We start from the raw sequence: 26,605 nt of genomic DNA on the forward strand, positions 1-26,605 counted from the left end.
TAAGTTTTCCTTCTACGGCTGCATATCTAAAATTAGCCTGAAGGTCAGCTCTGAACAGAAATACCCTTACCATTGAACGTGCTGGGAATGATTAGTGCAATGGGCTCAATTTTCCCATCGAAAACCTCCATTTATTCTTTTAAATAACAGTTGGTTTTACAATTAAAGAGCTTGGAGAAAGGCAAAATGAGGGCTCCTGTATAAAATCATCATCAATATTCTGCTTTCCATGCAAGGCTATTTTTATAGCCAACTATTTTAAATGTAATGAGATGGATACAGTGAAACCATAGTATAAAAGATGCAGCAAGATGTTTCCGAATAGCTAGGCTGAGCAGCAGCATGTGAAAGAAAGGTCTTAAAATCTGAGAGATGTTTGTATATGAAATACATACACAATAAAGAATTCCAAGTTCAGAGATGCGTTTTTGAGAAGGAATTAATAATTTAGTTCTAAAACTGCTTAACCTGCAGTTGTATTTTGAGAGGACGATGCAGCCTGTACTGCACAAATGCAAAAGCACTGTCTTGCAAGAAGTGCATTTATCAGCCACAGTGTTTTATTGAGTGTTTTAATAATACAAGTGTACATCAACTGATCCACAGTCAGAAGTGGCAGGTCCCTAAGAAATTTACAAGCACTTTTTTTCTTTTTTTTTAAGTAAATCAAAATACATATTAATTTGTTCAACGCAGTAGCCTTTTGCGTGGGAAACAGAAGGCTAGTGATAAACACAGTCTTAGTAATGCACAGTGATTCTTGATTTTAAGCTTTTATACAAAACTTGTTCCCAGTAGCATGCACCCACCATTAGACTTCAGTACAAAAAAATAACCCTAAACACTACATTTAAGTAGAAATGAGATATAATTCTGAATTCATTTGTTTTCCCCAAAACCACATGAAAGAAAAAAACCAAAAAAACAATCAAACCCCACACATTAATACAAAGCTTTGTGACAAAGCTCTATACTATTACAGATCCAACATTCTTTGCACTGATAACGAAAATTCCCTGTCTACATTTGAGGGAAACAACTTTCAAGTTAACAGAACAAAAAAAAATACCCCAAACAAATAAAATAAAACAATAAAGAAAGTAAGGACAACCTTTTGTCACAAAATGGTTCAAAATTTAATAAAAAATAAAAATGAAGGGAAGGGCTATTGATGCACTTAGTGAATGTGCTTGCACAGGTCCAGCAAATCCTAGAGTAGGTTCCTATGTGGCATATCGCTTGGTCCACTGTCTGGCCATTCTGTCGTGCTCTGCTCTGTTAGTCATATACTGAGTGGCAATACTTCCAACCAGGGGGTCAGCTGAAAAGGAAACACAAACTGTGAAATACTTGTCAGCCTTGGAAGGATGAAAAAGCTATTCTTAGATCACATTGATTCATCTCTCTTAGGTTTAACTGTAGGAACAAGATGACTGCATATACTAGTCCCATTCTGACAGCACGCATGCATACAGGAAGAAAGGAAGAAGATGGGGAGGACTTGGCTGGCAATTAGCTATGCATTTCTGGTAAACATAACTAAAACCATTTTACAAAATTCTGCCTCGGAAACAGATGGTCCAGCAATTCTATTCTGAGCTAAAAGTTGCTTTCAGGTGATGTCATTTATGATAATTAGACTCCCACAAATACCTGTACTATCACCTAAGAAGATGACAGGATTGAATTCTATTATCTGGTTCAATGGTTTTCATTTATTTATTTATTTTTAAAAATACTTTGAGTTTTACAGCATAAAAAAGATAAGGAATTAGGGCAGTAAGTACTATTTTCAAAGCAACAAAAGTTAATTCCAGACTTTGGGAAATGGTATTTGATTTATGGGATCTTTCTGAACATTCATATAGCCAGAAGGCTGCATGGTTTAGTCTGGATCTACAAATTACTTTAGAAATAATTCATCAAAAGCAATCAGCCCTCTAAGAAAAACAAACCCAGACAAGGCTTTCCCAGAAGTGACTGTCCGTAATCAACATTTTTCAGACAGAATTTTTCTCTTTTCAATTTAAAGCAGGCAAAATGCATAGGGATTTTCCCTTTTTTGGGGGGAACCCTGAGACTGTACCATGCAAGTTCAAAAGCACTGAGACCTTGTTTGTCCCTGACTTATGACAGGTGAACATAGCTTCTTCTGAAAGCCAGTTAATAAACAGCTTTGTAGTTGACTGAAGATGGTGCCATTGAACAATATGAATCTGGCTTCTCCAGTACAATCGTAATCTGAATGTGGCTTCTGCATTATTAACTACTGAAATTCCTGGGACTAGATGTCAGGCCTTTTACAAAGCAGAGTAAATCTGAGCTTTTTTGTTTGTTTGTTGATGATAAGAATTTATGATAAGAGAAATACGCTGGCTTAGTCAAAAATCAGTTGATTGTCTTACTGCCGACTTTAGTGAATAACATCTAATAAAAAAAACCTTTTGCTTTGAACGTATACCCTGCACTTTCAGGAAGAGCCCATGATTTCAGTCTTAAGTTTGCACCTTCTAAATTAGCAAGTCAGGTTATCACTGTGACTGCAATGTACTAAGCACTGGTAGTCTCAGTCCTGCAAACACTTACTGCATATGCTTCCCTTTAATATCTTAATGTATTCAGAGGAGGTCACCAGGGCCTGGACTTTGCTAATTTCACATGCATGAGCATCAAAGAAGCATATCTGATCTAAAATACATTTAAAAACTTTTAGACTAGAAAGTATACCACATCACCTTTTAACTCCTCACCAACATTCTCATAGGTGAAGAAACACATAAGGGATTACCAGACGGATTTTGTTCTGTGCAAATAGGCAGCTAACAGTCTGTGGGTATTTATTTTATTTGAGAAGCACTGCAGGGTAAATGGGGAACTTGGGCAATGGGAGAGGACATTTCTCTTGGCAAAAAACTTAGGGAGTAGCCACCAGGAAACCTTGTCATAATGTAAGGGTAGCTTGGGGATGATCCTGACAGTGCTGTTGTGAATACCCACACCCTCCTGGGACGTGACACCACTGTGTGAAGAAACACTTTCACAGACCCATGGAGACACAGAGATTAAGGGTTGAACTTGAAAGGAATCCTTGGAGCAAATTTTGATGAAGGTGCCAATTTTCATGCTGTTGGGGAATGTGGGGTTTGGCATCTGGCTGTGATGGGCTGCAAGGATGGCCTTATCTTCTGGAAGGCAGCAAGTTCTTAATGAGGTTTAGTGTGTATTTAAAGTGCTGCCACGAAGAACATTCTAAAACCTTATCTGAGTCAGTGAAATGTGATATGCTGTAGTAAAGGTTTCCCCAGTTCAAATCTGAAAGTCTTTTATGTGTGGGATGAATGTTTCTGTGAAAGCGTCTTTCACATTGAGAGCTGTAAATCAATTTCCTTGATATACTGAAAGGGTACTGAGGATCATCCCATGATGATAGATGACAATGTTTTGTTTTCTAGTCTGGGTTTCCATCTATATCTCCATTTGGGAACAAGGAAGTATTTTAACAACATATATCTTTGGAAGGGTTTGGAAGGTACAGGCTCTTCCTCTCGCCTCCTCCCAGCATGGGCGGGTGTCTATATATTTTTGGGGTGGGAGAGTCAGTGAGAGGAGTTTTTGTAAGAATGTTTGGAAATCTGTTGAAGCCCAGTAATATAGAGAACTAGGCTGTATATTTATCCATATGTTCAAGCCTTTGTTTTTGCAGTGTTTTGTTTGGCAGTTGGGGAAAGAGTGGAGGTGGCAGCTTGTAAGATGCCTGAGGTCTATATAGTTTTAGTTGTAGGTGTTTAAATTCTCGCTGAGTGACCTGTGAATCAACTATCATCTTGGGTGCTTCCCTCAAGTCAATGCCTCCCTCCATCAGTGTCTGCCTGTGTGAAGCAGCACTGCTGAATCAAGGAGAGGTCCTTGCCTGCTGTAGCATAAGCAGGACCAGCTGCATCCACAGACAGCTGCTGCGCGGACGCTACTAAAAGGTGCTCTGGGTACTAACAGCGACAAGTTGTTCTTTGCAATTTGGCTATACATTTTACTGGTTATAACAGAATAAAAGAACAAACCCATAGTTTGGCAAAGCCACTTGCTCATTTGAGAACCCAAACTGAAAGAATGAAAGAATAGCTGCTGCCAGAGAGGCCCAGCTATTTCACATCCCTGTCAGAGGGTCTCAAGGCGTGTTGTCATTATACGTAGTTATTTATGATAACTTCAAAAAGGACTCTTCAACAGGTGTCTGAAGATCTGGCTTATTTTAACAGTTCCTGTGAAGTCATAAAACCATCAGGAGGCACAACTGCTTTGTTTGGGAAGTCAGCACAGCTGGTGAAGAGAGAAATGGAGATTACAATATAAATCGAAGCACCTAAATTAAAAGATTCAGTTCCCCATGACCCTTGGTTATAGTGTCCGAGTCCTACAACATACCAAGTAAAAGGAAGAAATGATGGTTCCCATTAACGTCCTAAACTAAGTAGCACATATCTGAGCACCACCTGGTTCTCAGATGGGCTGCACTCCTTAGAATATTGTGAAATCTCCACTGGAAGAGCCAAACACATATTTATAAAACAAGCACTGTGCTAACTATCTCATTAAGAGATAAAAAGGAATACTGGCTCTCAAAATTCACAATGGCACTTTTTCCATTTTTCCGTTTCTCACTACCATGAAATTGTTTCTTATATTGTTACTTGTATATATCTGTGGGTTTAGTCTTGATGTTAGAAATCTGCTTCATAACTAGGAAACCTCTCTAGTTTTTTTCTTTTACTTATTTATCTCTTCAAAAGAAGCATGATTCAGTGAATCAGGGTTCATTGTAGATTGACTCCAAGCAGGACTATATCCAGATGACAATGAAAGCAAGGGATTGGAATATAAAGCTATGCCAGAAATGTGTTATTTGAACAACCTAGTGAAAGAAATGAAAATAAACACACACTACAGTAATACCAATAACAGCAAAACTATGCAACTCCTAGCCCGAAGGAGTAATGTTCTTTGGAACCTCTTGGATCACCAGATGCATAGTGCTGGTTGGAGAACTGGGATGGCACCACCTGCCACAGCTCCTTCCATGCCATAGGGGCAGGCATGGGCACCCCAGCCCTCAGGGTGCTGGTGGATGGAGAACCAGGACGAGGCAGAGCAATTAATGGGTTCAAACTTAAACAGTGGAAGTTCAGGTTAGATATAAGGAAGAAGTTCTTTACTGTTAGGGTGGTGAGGCACTGCAATGGGCTGCCCAAGGAAGCTGTGAATGCTCCATCCCTGGCAGTGTTCAAGGCCAGGTTGAACAGAGCCTTAGGTGGCATGGTTTAGTGTGAGGTGTCCCTGCCCATGGCAGGGGGGTTGGAACTAGATGATGTTAAGGTCCTTTCCAACCCTAACTGTTCTGTGATTCTACAGAGCAGAAACCCAGGAATAGTGTTATGGGTGGTGCTGGCTGCAACAATCTTATGTGGGGAGCTCTGGGAGTCATGCTGTGATGCACAGTGTCACCTCACCAGGCAAGCTGCTGTAACTCTGTGGACCTCAAAATCTTTAAGGTCTCATAATTCCTTCTAGCCCCTGACTCTCACTTCTAGAAATCTGCCCTAGGATGCTTCTATAAACTCTAGCTTGTTTAAAGCTTATTTTTTTATCCAATACTCTGATTAGTTCCATGTAAAATTGGAACACACACCAGGAGGTACAGCACCAAATTTCATGGTAAAGGAAAGCATAGGATTAATGAAAATATATTTAAAAAGCGTGAAATTAAACAAGAATGGACGGAAGCTAAGGTTCAGTGATGTAGCTTTCATAGAAATGTCAATCAGGAGAAGTAAAGTATGAAGAAAGCTACTGGATGATTATAGGAAGGCTGCAGCTGCTAAATCCCCCCTCACTCACCATATGTAATCCTCATGTTCTATTAGAATTCATGAAATTACCCTGTATTTAAATGTAGTTTTGAAAGCTGGGTGAACTGGAACTTGTTCCTAGTTTAAAAATGTTGGATGGGCTGCTCTACAATGTCTTGTCATCTTCTTTTGCAGCCACTTAATATGACTGTATAAAGAAGTACATTTGTGTCTCATGTCTGTTGTAAGGCTAATCAAATTTACAGCCCGATTCTAGGGAGTTAATGCTATTGGGGATTTGGATGAGCTGAGGTTTGGTCATTACAAAATTTCAGCTGTGTTTAGTGCTAGTTATACTGCTTTATCATTCAGAAGACAGACTGTAATTCTTCTTTAAAACTACTTTTCCCCCAAATAAATGAAAATATATTGCTATACTGTATTTTTCTTTGCTTGTATTTTTACAGCTATTTCTATGTCAGCAAATAGCAATTTCAGAGGAGAATTCATCTCCTGGGCTTTTCAATGCTCTTTTAAACACAGAGCAAACATACTCTAGTGAAATAAAAAATGGAGATGGTGTGTTTAACAGCTTGATTTCAGTGTGCCTTCTCCATCAGCCACATGATACACAAAGAAATTACAATTGGTAGTGCCAACATGGTTAGAGATATAGATTTAGACTTAAAATGTACATTACGGGTGTTTGTATATATTATATATATATATTTTATGAGCATTTCTAACATAGGATTATATCTTTGCAGTATTTTACAGATTTAACAGAGAACAGCTGATGGAGACAGTTGTTAATTCATAACAAGTGGGTTCTCAGAAAGATTTCTGGAGCACCTTAAAAACTAAAACCCCACAATCCTATAAAAATCTCAGTTTCTTCAGCCAAATATTTACAATACACTTTTTTGTTTTCTTTGGTCCAGGTTTAGATTCAACTTCGTATCAGGGGGAATTGGGAAGAGCAGGTCTCCAGCTGAAGAAGAAGAATTAAATTGGAAGAATTTCCAAAGGTTAGATGTACCTTAAAAGGTCTTATTCTGTCTCCTGAGCTATAAACAACCCCTTTCTCATAACTGTGAGAGGCATTCCATTGTGTGGCTCTATCTGTAGTAAACTAGTGGAACTATCTGTACTAAATCAGTCACCAAAAATTAAACCTGCTTCTTTTTTTTTGGATGGGTTGTGTGAGACAGACAAGAAAACAAACAAGTAATTTTTTATTAGTTGAACTTCAGTTACACATATAGAAGAGATTTTGGCTTTTCAAATACTAACTGGTGTTTTTAGGGCTGACTGCTTCCAAATATTCTGCTGTATTTCTTTTTGAATTAAAAAATGGGAAGTGCTGGGGCTTTTGAGAGGTTTTTTTATGAAAAGTCCAGGTGCTCTCTCAATCATCTATAGGATTGCTGCCTTAGAGTCATCTTTATGGAGCAGCTCAAGCAGGACTGGTTACCCCCAGATTAAATCTTCCCCAAACAGAAGTTCATATTTTCAGTAACTACATCTTTTTTGGTGATTTCAGTGCAAATAGCGGTGCAGGACAGAATTATTCCCATATCGGCTTGCAGTGAAAGCTAATCTTTCTGAAGCCAATTTTTGTGGTTTTTAATATTGTACCAACCTTTAAGAAATAGGTCCCAAAAGGAGAACTAAATAATTAAAGAAAATTAAGATTGGGGAAAAAGCAGGAACTACTAATCCACTAAAATACCAGTTTTCTTAACAGCAGATGCTGATAACACGATGCACACTGAAAACATCTATAACCTTCATTTAAAAACCCCTCCTAAAACTAATTATATTTTATTATGTTGTTTTCAGTGCCATCCAGGCTAGTGTTACAAGAAGACCAGTCAGAGAAAACTGCAGATGAAAGCAGTTTCAGACAAGTGATACCAAATATGTCACAGAACAATTTAATACTCTGAGAGGAAGGAATTAAGAGAAGATTACTTGTTTGTGAGTACACTTTACATCAGGAACTTTCCATAGTTAACCACATGTCACCTATTTTAAACTTAATGAACTCCTGGAAGACCATGTCAAGGATACTGTGAGTCTTGATGTGGAAAATGAGGTATATGAAATGTATCATAGTATCCTTCAGTGATCTTGCAGCAGCAGTGTGGCTCTCTTTTGCTATAATTAGTAATAGTGCACGGACTAAGTAATACTTTGGAGGCAGAGCCAGGTGAAGTGGCACACTGAATTACTCCACTAACCTTTCACTTTTGAAAAGAATACTTGCAATCAGGGCACAAGTGAAAACGAGTGCAGCACAGCACTAACTCCTGTTTGTGCAGCAATAAAACCAGCCTCGCAGTTGGAAGTCTCATCAACACACGTGTACGAACCGGAACAACAGAGTGATTCAAGTCAGAACAAAAGACGGTAGCAAGGCTATGAATTGCTTTACACACCCGACAAGCTGAAATACAATTCACTTATGACTTTTATAAAATCACAGTTCCAACTCGCCGCACAGGAGGTATTTAACCACCTACAAGGCTCTTTGAGAACCCTGTGGAAGAATGATAATGTAATCAATAAACACTGTATAGAAAAAGGGGAACAAATAAAATGAATTGTTTTAGTAAAGAAGAAAGGTAATCATTAGAGGAAAAAGGAACAAATTCTAGAAAGTTCTAATATCTTCTAGGAAAAACGTTGGTGAAGCTAATATCAATTTTAGCAATTACAGTTTACAGCAGAAATCATATCATATGGAGTATAATGAAGTCTGCTTCTCATTTCAGGAACTATTTTTGCAGATTTGGCTGGTCACATCTCAAGACTCAGTAGAAATATTCTAATACATATAGGCTACATCAGTGTGCTAAAACCTCAAAATATGCCTGCTGAAATTGCCTTAGAGCCTAAGTACCTCATTAGGCTGGCTATTACGGTTGACACTGCTTTGACAAAGTGGACAACCATATGACCTTCCATGTTGCTCCCACCAAAGGAAAATAAGAAGAGAGGCAGTAAAGATATCCTTTGACACAGCATTCTTACATACAAGATGATCCATTGTGTTCAAGCTAGAAGAGACAAAGGGTGACTTTGTTATGACACTTCTCAGTTTCAGATAAAACCCAGGGTTGTCTTTCCAGGTATAATATGGGAAATAAACAAACACAAGGCAAATACATAATAATTTGAGACACAATCTTTGGAAAGCAATATGAATGTTTACCCTAATCACCTCTGCATCTAGAGAACTAGGTGAAAACTGTGCTATATGCCTTAGCTTTTACTGTGTAACTTTAAGGCCCAAGTTTGCCAAAAGTTTTTGTCCCTATACAGGAAAGCTGATCTAGTGGTCACTGTGCTAAAGCAGGGCTTAACAGTTTTGTACCAGTCTTTCTGTGTTGTGTCTTTTTCCTGGAAGAAGTCAGAGCAGGTGCAGGAGGGGAAAGGATGGAGGTGAGATCAAGCATGGAAGACCCTGAGGTTTTGTTCTGTTGTACAGCCAAGGTGTAGCCAGGACACACATCTGGGCAGATAAGAAAGAAATGGTCACATCATCCTGTTTGTAAGAGATGAAACTCTAGAGTGCTTTTTGGTCTTCATGGTCTGCAAGTAGTCACAATGACTCCCAGCAGGTTAAGTGTTCTTACAGTGATGATTTAGTTTCCCATCTGTAAAACTGGCCTAATGCTTCTCCATCACCCAGGATATTCTGGAGATAAATATGCTAAAAATTGCAAGGTATCACAAATGTGTATCTTAAAGAGACTGATATCCATGACTTGACTCTGCATTTTGAGCTCTGTAGAATTGTCAGAAACACATTTGACTTCTGCTTATACAGTGAATGAAGTTACACAAATATTAAGGCATGTGTGACTTGATTCCAGTGTCCAAACTATTGTCTGGAGAAAAATGTCACCTATCTTCAAAAATAAAAGAGCTCTGCAAATCCAGTTTAAAAAATATCCATTTACTAAAATAGACATTTTGGATAGATGGAAGGAGAAATTAATTCCTTTCTCTAGACCTGCATTTGATTGCTGTCAGGCTACCTACCACAGATATGCATGAAAGATGAGACTGCCTAAGAAAAAGATGTTTCAGAAATAAGGAGTATTATTAACATGGCTTTTAAAGGAAAGTATTGGCAGTGATTCATCTCTGTATCTTGCCAAGGGAAATCATTCTTGTTTAAAGAGTAAGCTTTTTTTAAGTCTCCAGTTTTTAGCAGGATTTCTATAAACTTCACTGCCTGACTGGGAGTTAGCTGAGGCAATCATGGATCAACGAGGCACAGAGTACTGATCTTGAAGAGTTGTCTTTAATTAAGGAAGAACATGCATCTATTAGAACTGCTAGCATGCTGGAACAATTAAAGTTCTGAAATAACACACTTCATTTTGATGCTTGGATGCGTCTCAAAATTAAAAGCACAGATGCATTAGCAACGTATCTGTTCATAATCATGAACTCAATTGAGAAATACTCATGGCTATTAGAAAAAAATAATAAAAAGGTGTTAGTAGGTAAGAACTTGACATAAAAGATATTATGTGGCACATGGCTCGATAAAATTTGAAGAAAAAGTTACAGCAATATGCATTTTCCTTGTGGAAGATGGCTGAGTAGATAACAAGGAAATCACAGAACTTGGATCTCAAAATGCTGTAAAGCAACCAAAATGCTAAGATCCATAATGTAACTGGCATGCATCCATAGGATTTTAACTATATCTTCAGAAAAAAACACTGTAGATTCTTTTTTTTTTGTCTGGATATTTACTAAAGGAGGGATATTTTATAGGAATTCCATTGTGTTCAGCATTTCTTTAATTTACAGAAAAAAGAAACAGCTTTCTTTTGAATTTGCCTCTTCTCACTTATAGATAGGCTATAATCATATGTAATAAGGTGGATTACTGAGCAAGAAAACCAAGAGGTCCAGTAGGATCCATTTACCATGTGAAACGGGGAAGGGAGGAACTTTTACTGCGTGGCCTGGTCATTGGTGACATTTATATATGGAGAGGAAAATGAGTCTTAAAGGCATCATCTTTTAGGAGACGGAATTGAATGTTAGCAATACGAAGATTTTCAGCTTAAACAGATCAGGATCATTTTAGGTCAGATGCAGGAGTCATGTGAATCTATACCTTGAAATCTATACACTTGAATCTATACCTTTGCTCCTTTATTGCAATTAATACTTGGAGTAACTAGAAAAGTCTATGTTATGAATGCTGCTAATTTTGGTTTAATCTGATTTTTTCCTTATCACTCTATTAAATCTCGGTATTGACACATTTAAATCCAAAACTATGATTAGGAATCCCATACAAAATGTCAAAAGAATACGAGAGGCTTTTATTTACAAAAGGTAGAGAATTTTATCCCTGCTAAAGGCCAATAGAACTCTTTCACAGGACTGAAAACCCTTGGAAAGTTGAACATCCTTTGGAACAAGAATAGGAACTTAGCTGTGCCTTGCATTAATACACCTTTTACTGTTACCCAATAACTCAAAACAATAGGCAGGTTTCTCCATTTTCTCTATACTTCTCCCAGGGAACACACTGAAGGAAGTTGCAGGCTGTATCTGGCTCATATGTGTCTAAGTTTGTATCTGCATCAAGAGGCAGTGGAAGGAAAATGCCTGGAAACTAATTTGGTTGGGATTTTTGTTGGTATGGCCCAGATGGTCTCTTTGACGGAGCTAGCTTTGTGAGGCTTTTTGGAACTGGAGGCATGGGTCATTTGAGCCCAGTTGTGTGACTGCATGTTGGGACTGTGTTGCACATTACCGTCTGCATCTGTCGTCCACATTATTTTGGAGGAGGCATCCCAAAATGTTACTGCATTATAAACGTCAGAAATAGGGTGCCATCTAGCAGAGGATGGGACAGAAACCTCTTGAGTCAGTCTCACTGCTAATGTGTACACTTGAAATGTTTCTGACAATCCAGAGTGGTGAAGTATGATCCCTCAACTGCTGCAGAATCTGCAGCAATAACTGTGCTACCAAAAGAGGCATCCAAGGAAGATGCTTGTGCCAACAACACAGAGTGGTTCAAGAGAGCCATCCTGCCCTGAAGATCGGTAAAGGACAGTTATGGCAATATTTCTGGAGGCTGGTCACTGAGGTGATATCATATGAAAAAAGCAAGGTGGTGTGAGCTCTGACAGTGACAGGAATCAGGTGAGTGGGAAAATGACCTCATTTAGTAACCAAATGGACTATCCACTTCTAAATTAACTTCAGAACATGAATATAATGAGGCTTAATTACAAACAGGTTCTAATAGGACTAGAAGAAAAAACAGGTTAAACAAAATAATTAGCATTCATCATGTAGGCAGGGTTAGCCCTTGGATTAGTTGCAATAATGTTACATGGTAATGCCGAATAAAGATTGGATTTATGGTATTTACAGCAATAATTTTATATTTACTAACAGGTAAAATAACTTTATTTGGAAATCTTATCCTTCTTGTGTGAGGGGTCACACTGGCTCCACTGTCATGCCTGACTAAATGATAATCACTTTGACAAAAGATTTCAGGCACTGGCATAAAAAGACCTAAGATTGAGCCATAAGAAAAAACTACACAAGGTAGAGATGGAAAGACATGGAAGGTCATGAATACATTCCTTCTGCTAGTATAATACTGTGTCCTACAGTGTTCTACTTGCATGCCACCTTATCTGATCAGTATTATAAAGACCCAAGCAACAAGGATTCCAGCCTTTGAGAATTTTCCGAAATCTAATTCATCTTAAAGTTGCAAATGCTCTACTACACAGAAGGGCCTTTTTCTAAGCCTTGTACAGATGGAAAAATCTACAAACAATTTACTAACCAGAACTCTATTTCTTTACCTTGTACGAATGTGAAATCTTGCAGTACAGCCCATCCTTAAATTATAATTACACCATACATTTAGCTATTTAAGTAACTGTCTGCTACTCCAGTTAATGCACCTGAACTTAATCTGCTGTGAAAATAAGAGATTCTGAAACACACACTGCATATAATTTGTTTTATTTGTTGCCTTTGATAGATCTGCAAACCTCTAAAAAACAAGCAACCATTCCTCCTCTCCTGCTGAATAATGTAGAAAATCATCCATGCCAAATAACAGAGACATGTCTCGCAGTAGTGTAAATCATCTCTGAAGGTAGAATCTGAATGACTCAGGAATACTAATAGCTGAAATCTTACTCATGAAAGGGAGAGACTAAATGATTTAATAGCTAACATACTTATATCCAGGATTATAAATTCTGCTTTTCAGGACTGACTCTACATACTTGTTGTGAATCTGTTAGAAAGCCAAATGTAGCACGCTTCTTTTCAGGAGCTTACAGAATGTGGAGCAGTGTGATTTCTATGGGAAACAAGAATAATTGCATTTTAAGAACAGGAAGAAGCAGCCTTAAAAACAGTTGAACTAATGGGGGTCCTGAAGGTGGTTTGTAGGCAGTTAGAAGCATATGGCAAGAAATATGAAAATCTGTCCTTGCTTCATGTTAAAAAAGGTACACAGAAAAGAATCCAAACACCCAAACACCTCCTTACTAAAATGGAAGAATCTGAGGTACAAAAATTCAGCAGAGATTGATGCCAGTTCATTCTAGCTGAGATTTGAGCTATTAGTACTAATTGGGAATAATGAATATTAGATTAAATTACTATGAGATTAGAGAATGAAGTGTAATAATACAGGTAAAACGTGATGTCTAAATGTATTGATTTTCTAGTTGTAATAATTTTTCCCTTATATATATATATAGCCTTATTAGTGAGAAAATATATTAGTATGACCAGTTAAGCCCACAGGTGCTATATCTACTTTGTTCAAAAGATTCATATCTATATTGGCTAGACCAAATCTGAAAGAAACAAAGAAAATACATGTCATGATTGTAAATGACTGAAGTGTATTTTGAAAGTAGAAGGTAGTTTACCTTGTAGCTTGGAATTCATTCAAACTGAGGTAGGATTCTATATTTTATGTATGAGAAGTAACAGCTGTATTTCAGTACTTCGCATTGTTAAGCATTTAACATTGATGACTTATTTTGGTCTGAGTTCATACAAAGATGTATTATGTCCACACACTAAATCACCTGTCTTCTCTCTGAGGCATAATAGGCATAAGAAACCATCACTGGCATAATTTTAAATTGCATGTTTATTGAAAAGAAAATGAATTATAGCATTTTCTATTTGTAGCATATATCACTTGTGTTTTCTCATGTACTTTTAATGTAAAGATGGTTAAGGTAAAACTCAGAAACCTTATGTTTCTTGAGCAGAAATCCACAAAATTTTAAAACCTCTGTATGTATATTTACATATACATATATGTATATATAAGCTTCTATAAGCTTCATGCTAAAAAAAAAAAATCAAAATTCCATGTGTATTTTTTCTTTTCTTTTTTCCTTTACTTTTCCCCATTACTTCCATTTTGTGATAAGACTGAATTTTTTATGTTCTAGAAGCCCCTTTTGAAGAATAATAAAAATTAGGACAGCTAAAGTTGGCAACAAGACTTCTCTCATGAGTGTGAATTACATCCATTTACATTTATTTCTTGATACAAACATACAAAGCCTCTACTGATTCAGATTTTAGTCAGTCTGATTTAACCAGATGCAATTTAATAAACCAATGGTTGGGTATTTATATGTCTGGAGTTATTTTTTTCACACCTCATCTTAAATAAAAAGAAAATAGGAGTAGAAAACTTATTAAAAAGGACAAGGAGTCATCAGCAGCATGGTCAAACCTTTCTCATTTAAGGAATAGTTGAAATCTAACCTTATTTATTCTAGAAAAAGAAGAAAAGACAAAATAAGATGTGACAGGTAATTTTGTAGAGAAGATTATAAAAAAAGTGGTCTTGCTTATTGTTTTTGTAGTAAGAAAAGAACACAAATGAAACCCCAACACATTTAACAAAAGTTAAAAAGAAGAAGACACTTCATACACCAAATATTTAAATGCATCCAAGAATACAGTGTAGGAATATTAGAAGGTAATTTAGGAAAATTGGAAAAGAATTAGAAAATACACTAGTCATGGCACCACCTAAGTTACCATTGCAAATGCTATTACTGCTCATGCTTCAACACATAATCTGATTGTTAGCTGTGGTTAGGAGGGAATTTCCTCTCCAGTATATAGCTGTATGAGTAATTTGAGGAAATTTTACACTTTTCGCTGAACCACTGAGCAATGAGGAGTTACAGGCAACATACCTGACTGAACTGAGTAGTACTGTTTTTCTTTTAGTAATACTGTTTTTATTCTGATGATTATTCTTTAGCATTACAGATACATCAAACAGAAAGAACAGAGTGCATGACTGGTATCTGGACCTATACCTGATGACTGCTTCATGCCTTGGATACCACAAAACCCAGATTGCACATTTCATTTCTAAAAAAAACAATCTTTATCGTTCACTTTCTAAATGACATAAACCCACCAATTTTCTTACATAGATAGCTCCAGACACTTTTCAGAGAAAAAACTATTTAAGCAGACTGTAGATTTTTGAAGCCATAATGGAGGGTTTGAAAATAAGTATTTATAAAAAAATCTTACTTCTATAGTTGTGTTAATCTTTTCAGTGATGTCTTGTGAGCCTTGAATAGCCAAAATCTAAACACATGAAAAACCTCTATTCTCATGAACAAAACTTTTCTACCCATAAGGTGTTGTCAATGTGCAACTAAAAAGAGCAAAGATTCAGGCCAGCATAAACAGTAATCCTGATCCAAGCCTCCTCCCCCTGCACACATAATTAGGAGATATTCCAAGATGTATTTTCCTGAGAACTACCAAAGGGATGACAGTTCACAAATGTTTTTCCTGCTGTTATAATAATCCCCACAGTCATGAGTTCATGTTGAGGGGACTTAGTCAACTGATAAGAACAAGATCTTGTAAATGTTTCATCAGCTCTCTATGGCAAGGCAAATTAATTCTCTTTCAATGCTTATCTATGCTCAATTTTTAAAATGTGCTGCTGCATTGCTTGCATTTACATGTATTTAATTTCACGTTTATAGATCATGTCCACAGAGTTTAAGACATATAGGTGTGTATGTCTGCAAATATTTAAAGACCAGATATACAGAAAGTCTTTTCCCGGCAGTGCAGAAAGGCTCCTTGTGGGATTTCAGATGCCTAAATCCTGTCGAAATACTGAAAATCCTGTCAGCTGTCTGCTGGCATCTTTAGGTGCCTAAATGCCTTTACCATATTGGTACTGTGTGTCCACCTCAGCATATGAGTAACTGTTTCAAACTGTAGGACAGCAATTAATATTGTATGCATACTGTAATATAGATAGTATAGTGCAGAATCTTTTAAAAGGAACGGAAAGAGAGGACAGTGATAGACTATCAAAATTTTGTAAATATCAGCTCTAAAATATATGATACGATCAGTCTAAATATGTATGTACTACTTCAATAAATATATAGCAGGTTCTACAGAACAGGCAGGGGAACATACGTTATTTAAAGATAAATAGGTAATTTCTACAAAAAAAAACTCTGTTGCAATTGATGAGATTGTTTTGCTCATGCAAATGAAGTTTATGGTGACTGTTTTTTTTCCCAAGGTAATCCCATGTTTGATGTGGTTTTTCTGCACTCATCGAGAGCAGAACAAACTCCATCAGTTTTATGCTGCATTTTCCTTGCGTGCTCCTCTAGGGCAACTTTTTATGATGCCTTCATTATAAAACTCCCATCCATTCTTGTCCCAGTCCAACAGCACCAAGGCAGCAGAGCAACCGGGCACTACATTTTGTATTTCCTAAGCAAAAGCCTCCAGAGTGACCTCATTTCATTTGGGAACAATCAAAGGCAAAGATTTAAAAAGGGACAGTAAAGTTATGCTGCAACTTAGAACAAATAAAAAAACATTACTACATGAATTGACTCCTCACCACTCTTTTGCTTACTGTCTTTTACTTGTTTCCATGCTTGAGTGATGTGGTATGGAGTATTTTCTTGCTCCAGATACAAAGAGAGCATTTTCCATTGTGCTAAATTAGCCCACAAACCTGCCTGTTTCCTGACAGGGCACAGTGTACAAACTCTGAAGAAAAGGGAAAACCAGCTCCAAGCTACGGAATATAAATAACCTCAGACAACAGAGCAATTTCTTCGTTTACATGACCCTCTGATGCTTACAAAAAGGATATATGGCAAAGCGAGATTGTTTTGTTTTATGTCTGAGAGTACTGTGCTGCGATGTTGCACCTGGTAGCCTGTGGGTGCCAGGGAAGAACCAAAGAAGCACGGCTTAGCCAGCCTCATGAAATTCAACAAATTAACTACTGTTTTGCCAACTTCTTTCAGTCATTTTCCAGAATATTCAACACATCTGACAAATCTACTCAAAAATGCTCTGGATTGTTACAGAAGGAATATTTATGATTTTCCTGTCTTGTATATGTCTTGACTAAAATGTTCTAAAAGGAGACAAGATTTCATTACAACCAGAACAGAATACATTTGGACACAAGAAGGAGTAGGAATCCTTTTTGATAAACTTAACAAAGCTGCTAAACAGGAAGAAAAAAAAATCAGATTGGATTCTCCAGCAAAGTTTCTCAGAGTAGAAAATGTGCAGATTATAGCTTTAAGTATAAAAATTACAAGAATGAGGAAAATGAAAAGTGGCTTATCCCTTGAACTTACTGTCATCCAGAGTTTCTAAATTCACTTCACAACTGGGGGTGAGGGGAAAAAATGAATGCTAATTGGGAAGTCTAAAAAATTGCAGAAGGAACATCTGACAGGAACAGGCACTGACAGAAAGCAGCCTCTCCTATGAAGAAGCAGCAGATGAGGATAAACAACATACAGGCTTCTTGTTAGATTGAGATATATAGAAAAACAGAGAGAAAAAAGGTACATCCAATCTGTTGAGTGGTGAGGGCCATGAACCTGTTCTTCATTACCTGGGGCTGGGTAGATCTTTAAAGTCTGAACATGGAAGCCAAACAGCAGAGCTTTGACCACAAGTCAGCCAAATCCTCACTCGAAGCCAAATGCTCCAGGATGGAACAGATTTTATTTTTACAGCTATGTTACATTTTCCTTTATTAAGGTGCCTTAGATTTATTTTTAAACCTTTTTTTTTTTTTTCAATTTGGACAGGCTGACACTTTCAAATCTCTCAATTATTCTGAAAATAGATCTTTTTTATTGATACAGTGGACATCTATTAGAGTATGGCCTGAGCTTATCAGCTAGAAAAACAGAGCTATTCCAGTGGAACCTTGACACATGCTTGCTCTGTAAGTGGCCATGGCAATTTTGGATGTTAATGCCCCTGTACATGAGATGATCAGTCCAAAGCAGAGTCAGGAGAATGGAGTGTGTCAAAACAAAGACTGTCAGCTTCCTACTGACTCCTAGTGTGAGAGGGGCTTTCTTGAAAGGGTTCAAGTGAATCCTTAGTCTTTTCCTGTGCAGAAGACAATTCCATGGGTGTTACAGGGGTAGGAACTCCTGGCAACGTGGCAAGGGGCTTCCTTAACTGGCCTATCTAAATTTACCTGTCAACTTCTTATGCATATCAGTAGCGACTAAAGAATCGCTACAAACAAGCATTTGGATGAAGCTTATATTTTCCAAATACTAACACAAATTCAAAATGTGGACACGCCCACGACTTTCTAAACACCAGACCTATCCACGTTGCATTTGTGTTTGTACCTTAGGGCCTCCTTCTGCACCATGGCTGGAGTGATTCCAACAGCGAGCTTTAGGGAATGCCACTGAAAGCAAACCTGCCAAGGGATGGGGCAGTGGCATTGCAGGACAGCAACTTCCCTTTGAGTATGTATACTGCTTGCTGAAAGGAAGGTGGACTGAGAAATCCAGACAGTGCACTAATTCAATTCTTCCCTTCATATGTTGCCTGTACTTAAATCTCCCCACCTACTCTTGTTTTGCAAAGATCCTGTAAACAGATAGCAGTAATTTGTATCAGGGCAAATACTGTTCAGGTTTTTAGGGCTTTTCTGCTTATGCTGAAAAGTCACTCTCCAAAGTGCTGTTTCAGATCCCACTGAGGATCAAAGATATGCATTAAAATACACTATTGAATCCTTTTCTCCAAACATGACAGAACTGGGATTTTATACCACCAGCAGCAAGAGTACAGAACCTTGCAAACCTTTAGGATAATAACAACCCCCCCCCAGAAAAAGGAAAAAGAACAAGTAATCATAAGAACTGAATCCCATTTATATAGTTCTCTAAATACTAGCACCCTCATGCAGGTGCAGGTAAGGGTGTTAATATTTTTTGGGCAGAAAATTTAGGTAAACCTAAATTATGCCTAACCACATGGATAACTTGTAATTGCAATAGAAAACCAACAACAGCGTGTTATCCAAAACTGCCAGTTACACCTACTTTGCAATAAAAACAAAGAAGTTTCTGGGGAAGATAAAGGCAAAACATAAGGATGATTCATATAAAGAAAGCTTGAAAGCATGTCTCACGTCCCTTAGTGAGGCAAGTAAAGATCCCTATAATCTTAGGATCGTGTTTGGCTTTGTTTATCTATGCTTAGATAAATGTAAGTAATTAAAATGCATAGCCATATTACTTAATGTGGGTTAACAAAGTATGAAACCATCCAGTAAACTCATGATTCATGACAGCACTTGTAAAAAACAGCACATGTACTTCTAACTGAGACACATTATATCTGAAAACCACAATATGTGTTCACATTTTTTTAACATAAGCAGCTGACTTTTCAGATGTGCTGAGCGACTGCAACTCCTCTAAAAATTGATGGGGCTCACATCAAAGTAATGTAGCAGTGTTTGTCCAGCTCATTTACTCTTATAAGTACATTTACTGTGAGGACTTGTACACTTCAATCTCAAACTATGTTCACAGCAAACTGTACACGTAACACTGACCAAACTGTCTCACACTTTGTGGTGGGTTTAAAGGATAAAAAGAGACAAGCATCTCTACATTGTTAATAAAATACACCAATGAAGTATGTGAGAGCAGTCAGACCAATTAATCTGGCTAATGCAGACCCAGGTGAAGTGGATACTGCTGGTAGCTGTTTGTGCATTTCGTTTCACAGAGGTTAATGCCCTTTTCTAGCAAAAGCTTTTTCTTTTACTCTCTCTTCTTTTTTTTTTTTTGCTTTTTTTCCTTTTCCTTTCTCCATCATTTCACTCAATTGGGTTAGAAAACATACAAACAGTGAAAATAACTGGGCTAAGAAAGAAATAACCTTTGATGGGGCTGCCAGTGAGATAGGGACATTCAATAGGAAGGAGTAAATATTTCCACCTGGATGATAGTGATGATGAGCAGGTTAGTCTGTCTGTCTGATTCATGCCCCATGAACTCTGCACGAGTTGGGCATACTCAGGAAGGATAACTGTAGTGTGATGCAGGGGCATGAGAGGGCTGTAAGGACAAGACAGGGAATAGAAAGCTTTTCTTATGGAAGGAGGCTAACAGACACTGGTCTGGTTACTGTGCAGCAAATAAAGAACAGGAGAAAGAGGATGGTTCTTCATTAATACTTCAGGAATGAAAAAAAGGAAAACAGTCACAGTATAGGGTAAGAGCTGCTTAAAAACAAGGGGGTATAAAATTCCCATGAGTCAGTTCGGATTAGGAACTGGGCAGAGGTTTCTAAGGAGCAAAGCAGCAAGGTTCTATAGAGGCCCTCAGCAGTTTCACTCAGCAAGGTGTTCAGCCCAACCAGGCACATATGTGAGAAAGCAATGCTGTGGCTATTGCCCATCCCAGCCTGTGGCTCTTATGCTCTGCCTGCACCACCGTGCACATCCCCATCGCAGGAGCTTGCAGTCAGGCAGGGTCTGCCACACAGGGAGAGGGCCAGGAGCAGCACTGAAGCATTCAGTTTGAATTTAAGGGATAAAATCCCCACTGACTGTGGAGCTTGTGTGTGGGAAAAACAGTAAGGAGCTAGAGGCAGAAAATGACACCAAAAGGAGGAGGCTGGTATGAGGGAGATGTAGCAGGCTTTGCTCTGATGTCCCAGTCAAGATTTAGCTATGTGTTAGTAAGCAGATATGATTCAATGTTATATGGCTCAGACACTGGGGATGGGGATAATCAGGCCAGCCAAGTTCAGACTTTGAATGTGTGAAGAAGGAGGCCACATGAAGAAAAAAGTTGAAGTGCAGCCTTGTTGGTGTTTCAATTTATTTTCTCTGAAGCATTTGCAAATGAGAATTTTCCTTGGACTTGTAACCTTCGGCAAGGGCAGGGGTGGCAATGACCAGTTGAGAACAGCAAGTATTTTAACCCACATCAGCATCATCAGCTTTCTAAATAGAAAAATAATTAATTTGTTTTCACACTTCAAGCTCAGTAAAGCCACAAAACCTCAGGGGCTATCCACACTCGAAAGCTCATTTGGATTAAGGCAGGGTGGGAATTCACTCCCTGGGCTCTGCTTGAATATTTAAAGTACAGTTGACTTTTACTCCAAGTACAAGTTTTTCATTACTTGACTTAACACATTTTCAAAGAGGGGAGTGTCCACACATAGAGCTATTCTGAAACAACTAACCAGGCATGTAGGCAAGTCGTAGCAGCTATCACTGAAAGTAAATACTTTCAGCACTCAACCACAGCGCCTATGAGAACTCGACACACTCGGTTTCACGCAGATGAATGTATCTATCCCATTTGGTAGGGTTGCTAATGCACATGCCAAAATATTTACAGGATTGGGGTCCTGCTTTGTAGAAAGAGATGCATGCTGTGCCCTGGAGTGCCACCTTAAAGAAAAATACCAAAATCCGGGTTGAATGCCAGTGTATCCCATCATCTCTCCCATCTCTCTGATACTATTCCAGTTGGCTCCCTCACACTCCCAGATAATTCACACATGCTCACTCAAACACAAACCCTACGGCACCCCTTCCCCCCATGAAAAAGTAAGCCAGCTGTTACAAAATTCAGACATTTCATTAACACAGTTTACTGGCTGATCCTGCCAAGCAAAATAAAGACAATTAATAATAATAGGACTGAAGGGCCCGAGACAGCTTATGAGTAAAAGATTGTATTGCTTGCTTAAAAAGTAAAAACTCGCTCCTGCCTGGAGTGATAGGGAACAAAGAGCAGTGATGTATAACCGGGGAGGAAAGAGACTCTCTCCGTGGCTTTTGTAGATTACTGTGTGAATGACAGGAGCGGCAGGAGCAAATACCTCTTTTCATTTGCTCAGCCTGTTGGAGAAGAATAGCAGCGCTTGCCAATGAAGCTGCAGCTGTGCTCCAGCTCTGTTTAATCACTGTGTATGACTGAGGGTTAATTAGCTGCCATTCTTACTGCTATTTGTTGTTCTACGGAAGATTTGCATAAATGTAAGGCTAGGGGGTAACTGATACTTGGTTTTTCCCTTCAGAGTGGCCAGCGGTGGAAAATTTGCCCATCCCAAGTGTTTATGTTTGTGGGAGATTCAGTGTTTCCTTTCCATTTGACCTGATCTCCTTTTGGCTGATGAATGGTGAACAAAGAGCTTGAAGTTGCTTATCAAATCAAGATGCCTGTTGGGTTTTTGCCTTTAGAAAGGGGCAGACTAGTTAGATGAAGAGATGACTGAGGGATTAGAAAATTATTCCCAGCTGAGAGGAAAATACGTATATACATGTTTCTATATCTGTATATGTACATATATGTGTGATATATTTAAGTGATATCTCAGTGATATATATGTGATCTATCTATCTATCTATCTGTCTATCTCTGTATCTATCCATTCATCCATCCATCATGTCCAATCTGGATGGCAAGGAACCAATCATTTGTTAATGATAAAATACCATTAAAAATTAATGGGAGAGTCAGCACAACCAGAACAAGATGTAGCATATTAGGTAATATGCTGAAAAGTAAGAACCTGTAAGATTTTGTAAGCCTTCTGTTGGACGTAGCCAACATTCAAAGTTCACTTTTTAATAAAAAAGTATTTAACATGAAACAGGCAATTTCAAAGGAAGGCAAAAATTACTCAGCAGTTCACAGCTATCTGCCAGCAGTGCCTCATGAGAGGGAAGTTCACAACATAAATTAAGAAATTGCATTAATTCCTCACAAAATCATAGCAAAATTTTAACATGAATCAGTAACAAAATCCCAACCTAGTTTGTAATTAAAGAGAACATTTGAAAACGAAACATCATATTTTTTTATTTACTATGATCAGGACAATGCTTATGGCTGCTAACCGAAACAGTAAAGAGAAGAATAACTTCTCATTTTTAGTACGTTAACTTGTGCATAGTATGATATAGAATGGGTAACACTTTCCAGTGTTCCCCTTAAACACTTGGTCTGCTACAGCTGTTGTTGACAGCTTCTGAAAAAATTGTCTAAGGGAAAGAAAAAGAGTCAGACGCAGAGGTAGTAGATTTCAAATCACTGCTGGAAAGTGGCTTTCAAGTTGACTGTATCCCTCTAAAGAGAGGCGACCATAAGAGAGTTATTGCCAGTTTCTAAATCCCAACATAGCTTTGTAGTGTCTCTGTTTCTTCATCTGGTCTCTAAAATGCATTAGCAGATACTCATTTTCTTTTCTTTATACTTCTATTATCAATCCACCTGACTTCCTACAAACACCTCTATTCTGGGGTAGACACTGCCAGGAATCAATCTTTCAGATTCAGTAATGCAAAGAGCATCTAATACACCTGAAATAAATGTGCCTGAAATGGTAACACAGGGCTCCAATACCGCTCCAAGCTCTTAGATGGAATGAACGCTATAGGTTTTAATGCTATATAGATTAACAAACCCACATGAAAATAAAGACAATTGCATTTTTTACCACTTTTGCCTTATTTTGAGCTTTGAAATATTCCAGTCTTCTGTTATAGCTTTAGATTCAGCCCTGATTACACAAGAATCTCACATGCAGCCTTTTGCAAAGGAATTTTTAGCCCTTTGGGTATGGGGAAAACTTTAAAACCAGGAAGCTTACTTAAAGGTTTAAAAACTAGATGGTAAATTAAAAAAAAATATTGACATGTACAACAAAAAGCAAACCTCACAACATGTAAACAGATAATTTTTCTTTAATGATTCTTTAATAGTTTCTATATACTAATATTTTTCAGCGTTACAGTCAGAATCATCTACTGGTAAACAGGGTAAGAGAAAGTGAAAATTACAGAGCTAGTGGTCAATGGCAGAAAACAAATCTAAAAGAACTGAGGGGAGAGGTTAAGTGCTATGCTACTTAATAAGAATGACAGCTTGCTTTGAATACTCACAATGGCTGTCCAGGATATTGAATAAACCTCATTTAAATTAATTTTCATTATTTGTAAAGTCTGTGTTAGACATCTATCATTGTCAGTACTATTAATATTCTTTTCAGAGACCATATTATCAGCATATTTAAATGAAAGCTTTCCTTTTCAATATTTATTAACTCATTAATATTTCTTAGTACTAATATCCTGGTTGGAATGTCCAAATTAGTGCCTAGTACACGGTATTTTCTACTGATTAAACTTTCTGAATTAAAAGATTTTTATTCCCAAGTACTAAAAATGCATTTGAGCTCCTGAAATTGTGCTTTCTTTATATACTATGTCTTAATCTCAATAAATGGCATATAAAATTCACATTTTTGTCTTTTTTTTAGTAGGTCGTAGTAAAGCAGTGCACTGACCATGTCCTAGTAGCTGACTGAATATGAACTGTGAATGAATGTGTATGTGAACATTAATTCGTCTTACCCGGGTTGCAGTCTGTGAGGAGGGAGCAGATGGAGAGGAGGACTTTAGAAATGGTTAGCGCTGGACTCCAGTTGTCTTTTAAAATATCCAAGCAGATGACGCCTTGGCTGTTAATGTTACAGTGGTAGATTCTTGTCCGAAACGTTACCTAGAAAAGAGAGTGTGCCTAAGTACAATAGTGTTCAAGCCAATCATTACACAATTAGTAAGCAATTATATTCTGCCTTCCTGGTTGAAATTACAGTACTCTGCTAGTGTCAGTTAAAGACTGGGCAAGATATGGATATACACAAGCCATAAAAAGACAGATTCTTCCACTGACTTCATATGTTCATTTTTTCACCCAATAGATTAAGCTAGAAAAAAAAAAGTGGAGACATCACATCAGTACCTTTGGAAAAAGAAAGTGAAGTGTGTTTGAGAAAGGCTGCTCAAATAAAGTGCTTTTATTTTCAAATTTTAAATTACAGATGAATCAGTAGGATTGCTTACAAACATATTTTGGTAGTTAATTTTGAGGTTTTCTGTATCCATTTTATATTGTTTGGTAGGTTATCCTATATGCAACAAAACACAGAGGAGATTACTTCTTCTAGTCCAGAATGATGTGCTTCTGCTTCAAGCTGAAGAAACAGGCCTTTTATTTTAAAAGAAGTTCAGCTATGAAAGTCCTAGTCCTCTGAACTTTGTAGTTCAGAATGAATACTAGGGCTACTGCATAGGAAGGGACAATATTAAAGAAGCACCTTCTGGGAGTCAACAAGGACTAATTTCTCCATCAGTTCTACTCAAATGACAAGTCAAACCAGATGGTTTTAATGACATCTTTGTAACACCTAAAATGAAGACATACCATTTCAGAGTTCTACCTCATTAGCAATAACCCTGCCAACAGAGAGGCTGATTAGGCAGAAGACAACAGTAGGCAAAGCACCCTCCACTTTAGGAAAGCTGTGCTCTTCACTAGAGTTGGACAGTGCTAATAATTGAGAGTGCTTATGCACACTTACGCATCTCCCTGCTCTACCACACAGACAAACCTGTGTCTGGAGAGTAATGCAAACTGCTGGCAGGCATGACCCTGTTCTGATTTTATTGATTATCAGAAATCTCAGCAATTTCAGTGTGACTGAGATCAGGCCACTTATGAGTAAGCAAAAGAGAGGATACAAGGGAAATACACAGTACCTGGTTTAGTTCTATTAGAAAACACCCATTCTTTAACACACTGAAAAAATCTTCCCCTTCAGATTAAATCAAGCAGCTTTGACAAAATAATAGAAAGAAAAGGTAGTAGATTTCAGGTATTAAATCACTACATTAAACAAGAAACACATTCTCTTATTAGTACTTTCTGACATAAATCTGGGAAAGCACTTTCGGAGTTCACTGTCATGCACCAGTGAGCTCTGTTAACAAAGATCCCAACAAAGCAAGTTAACCAGTTTTTAAATGCATTTATGTCTAAAGGCATTGCCAATTAATAGGATAATTTAATACTTTGCTACTCCATACTCTACATATCTGTAGGTTCTTTCCTTTCTTCCCCGTACAGTTGTGTTTCATTTATTGTTTTCCAGCCTAAGTGCTTCATTTCTAGGCTTTTTATGAGAATTTAAAATTCTTCTGGCACAATGAGTTAAATTCATCCAAATGCTATAGGCAGATGATCTATTCCCAACCCCCATTTAGAGTCCAAGCACATTCAGCATTTGGAGTGAAGGAAGTCTTCTGCAGGATCAAGGAGATAGCATTTAAGGATTAAATTACATGTTCACCTACAAAGGGAAGCTATTTTAAATAAGGAGGGTTATAAATACAGGAAAATGGTAAACTAGCTTACATAAACTGCCTGTTGTAAGTGCCCACAAAGGGAGCTGGTGTAGAGGAGCATCCTGTGAATTATAGGTCAATGCTCATTAAGTCCCCAGATTAACTCCAGGTACTCTTATACCTGAGATACAAGAAAATC

The 26,605-nt window shown here is 37.7% G+C and overlaps 1 protein-coding gene across 1 annotated transcript in view; it reads right to left on the reverse strand.

Moving 5' to 3' along the window:
• Window positions 1–538: 538 nt before the first annotated feature.
• LOC101881597 (ubiquitin-conjugating enzyme E2 E2) overlaps window positions 539–26,605 on the reverse strand; it is a 206,667-nt gene continuing 180,600 nt past the window's right edge. Inside the window, exons 5-6 of the mRNA XM_034067852.1 lie at window positions 24,634–24,781; window positions 539–1,321 (exon numbers count right to left, since the gene is read on the reverse strand). Of these exons, the coding sequence (XP_033923743.1) occupies window positions 1,224–1,321; window positions 24,634–24,781 (246 nt within the window). The 3' untranslated portion in view covers window positions 539–1,223. The remainder of the gene's footprint in view (window positions 1,322–24,633; window positions 24,782–26,605) is intronic.

The sequence above is a fragment of the Melopsittacus undulatus genome, chromosome 1 (assembly GCF_012275295.1).
Source record: "Melopsittacus undulatus isolate bMelUnd1 chromosome 1, bMelUnd1.mat.Z, whole genome shotgun sequence".
In the NCBI taxonomy this organism is placed as follows: Eukaryota; Metazoa; Chordata; class Aves; order Psittaciformes; family Psittaculidae; genus Melopsittacus; species Melopsittacus undulatus.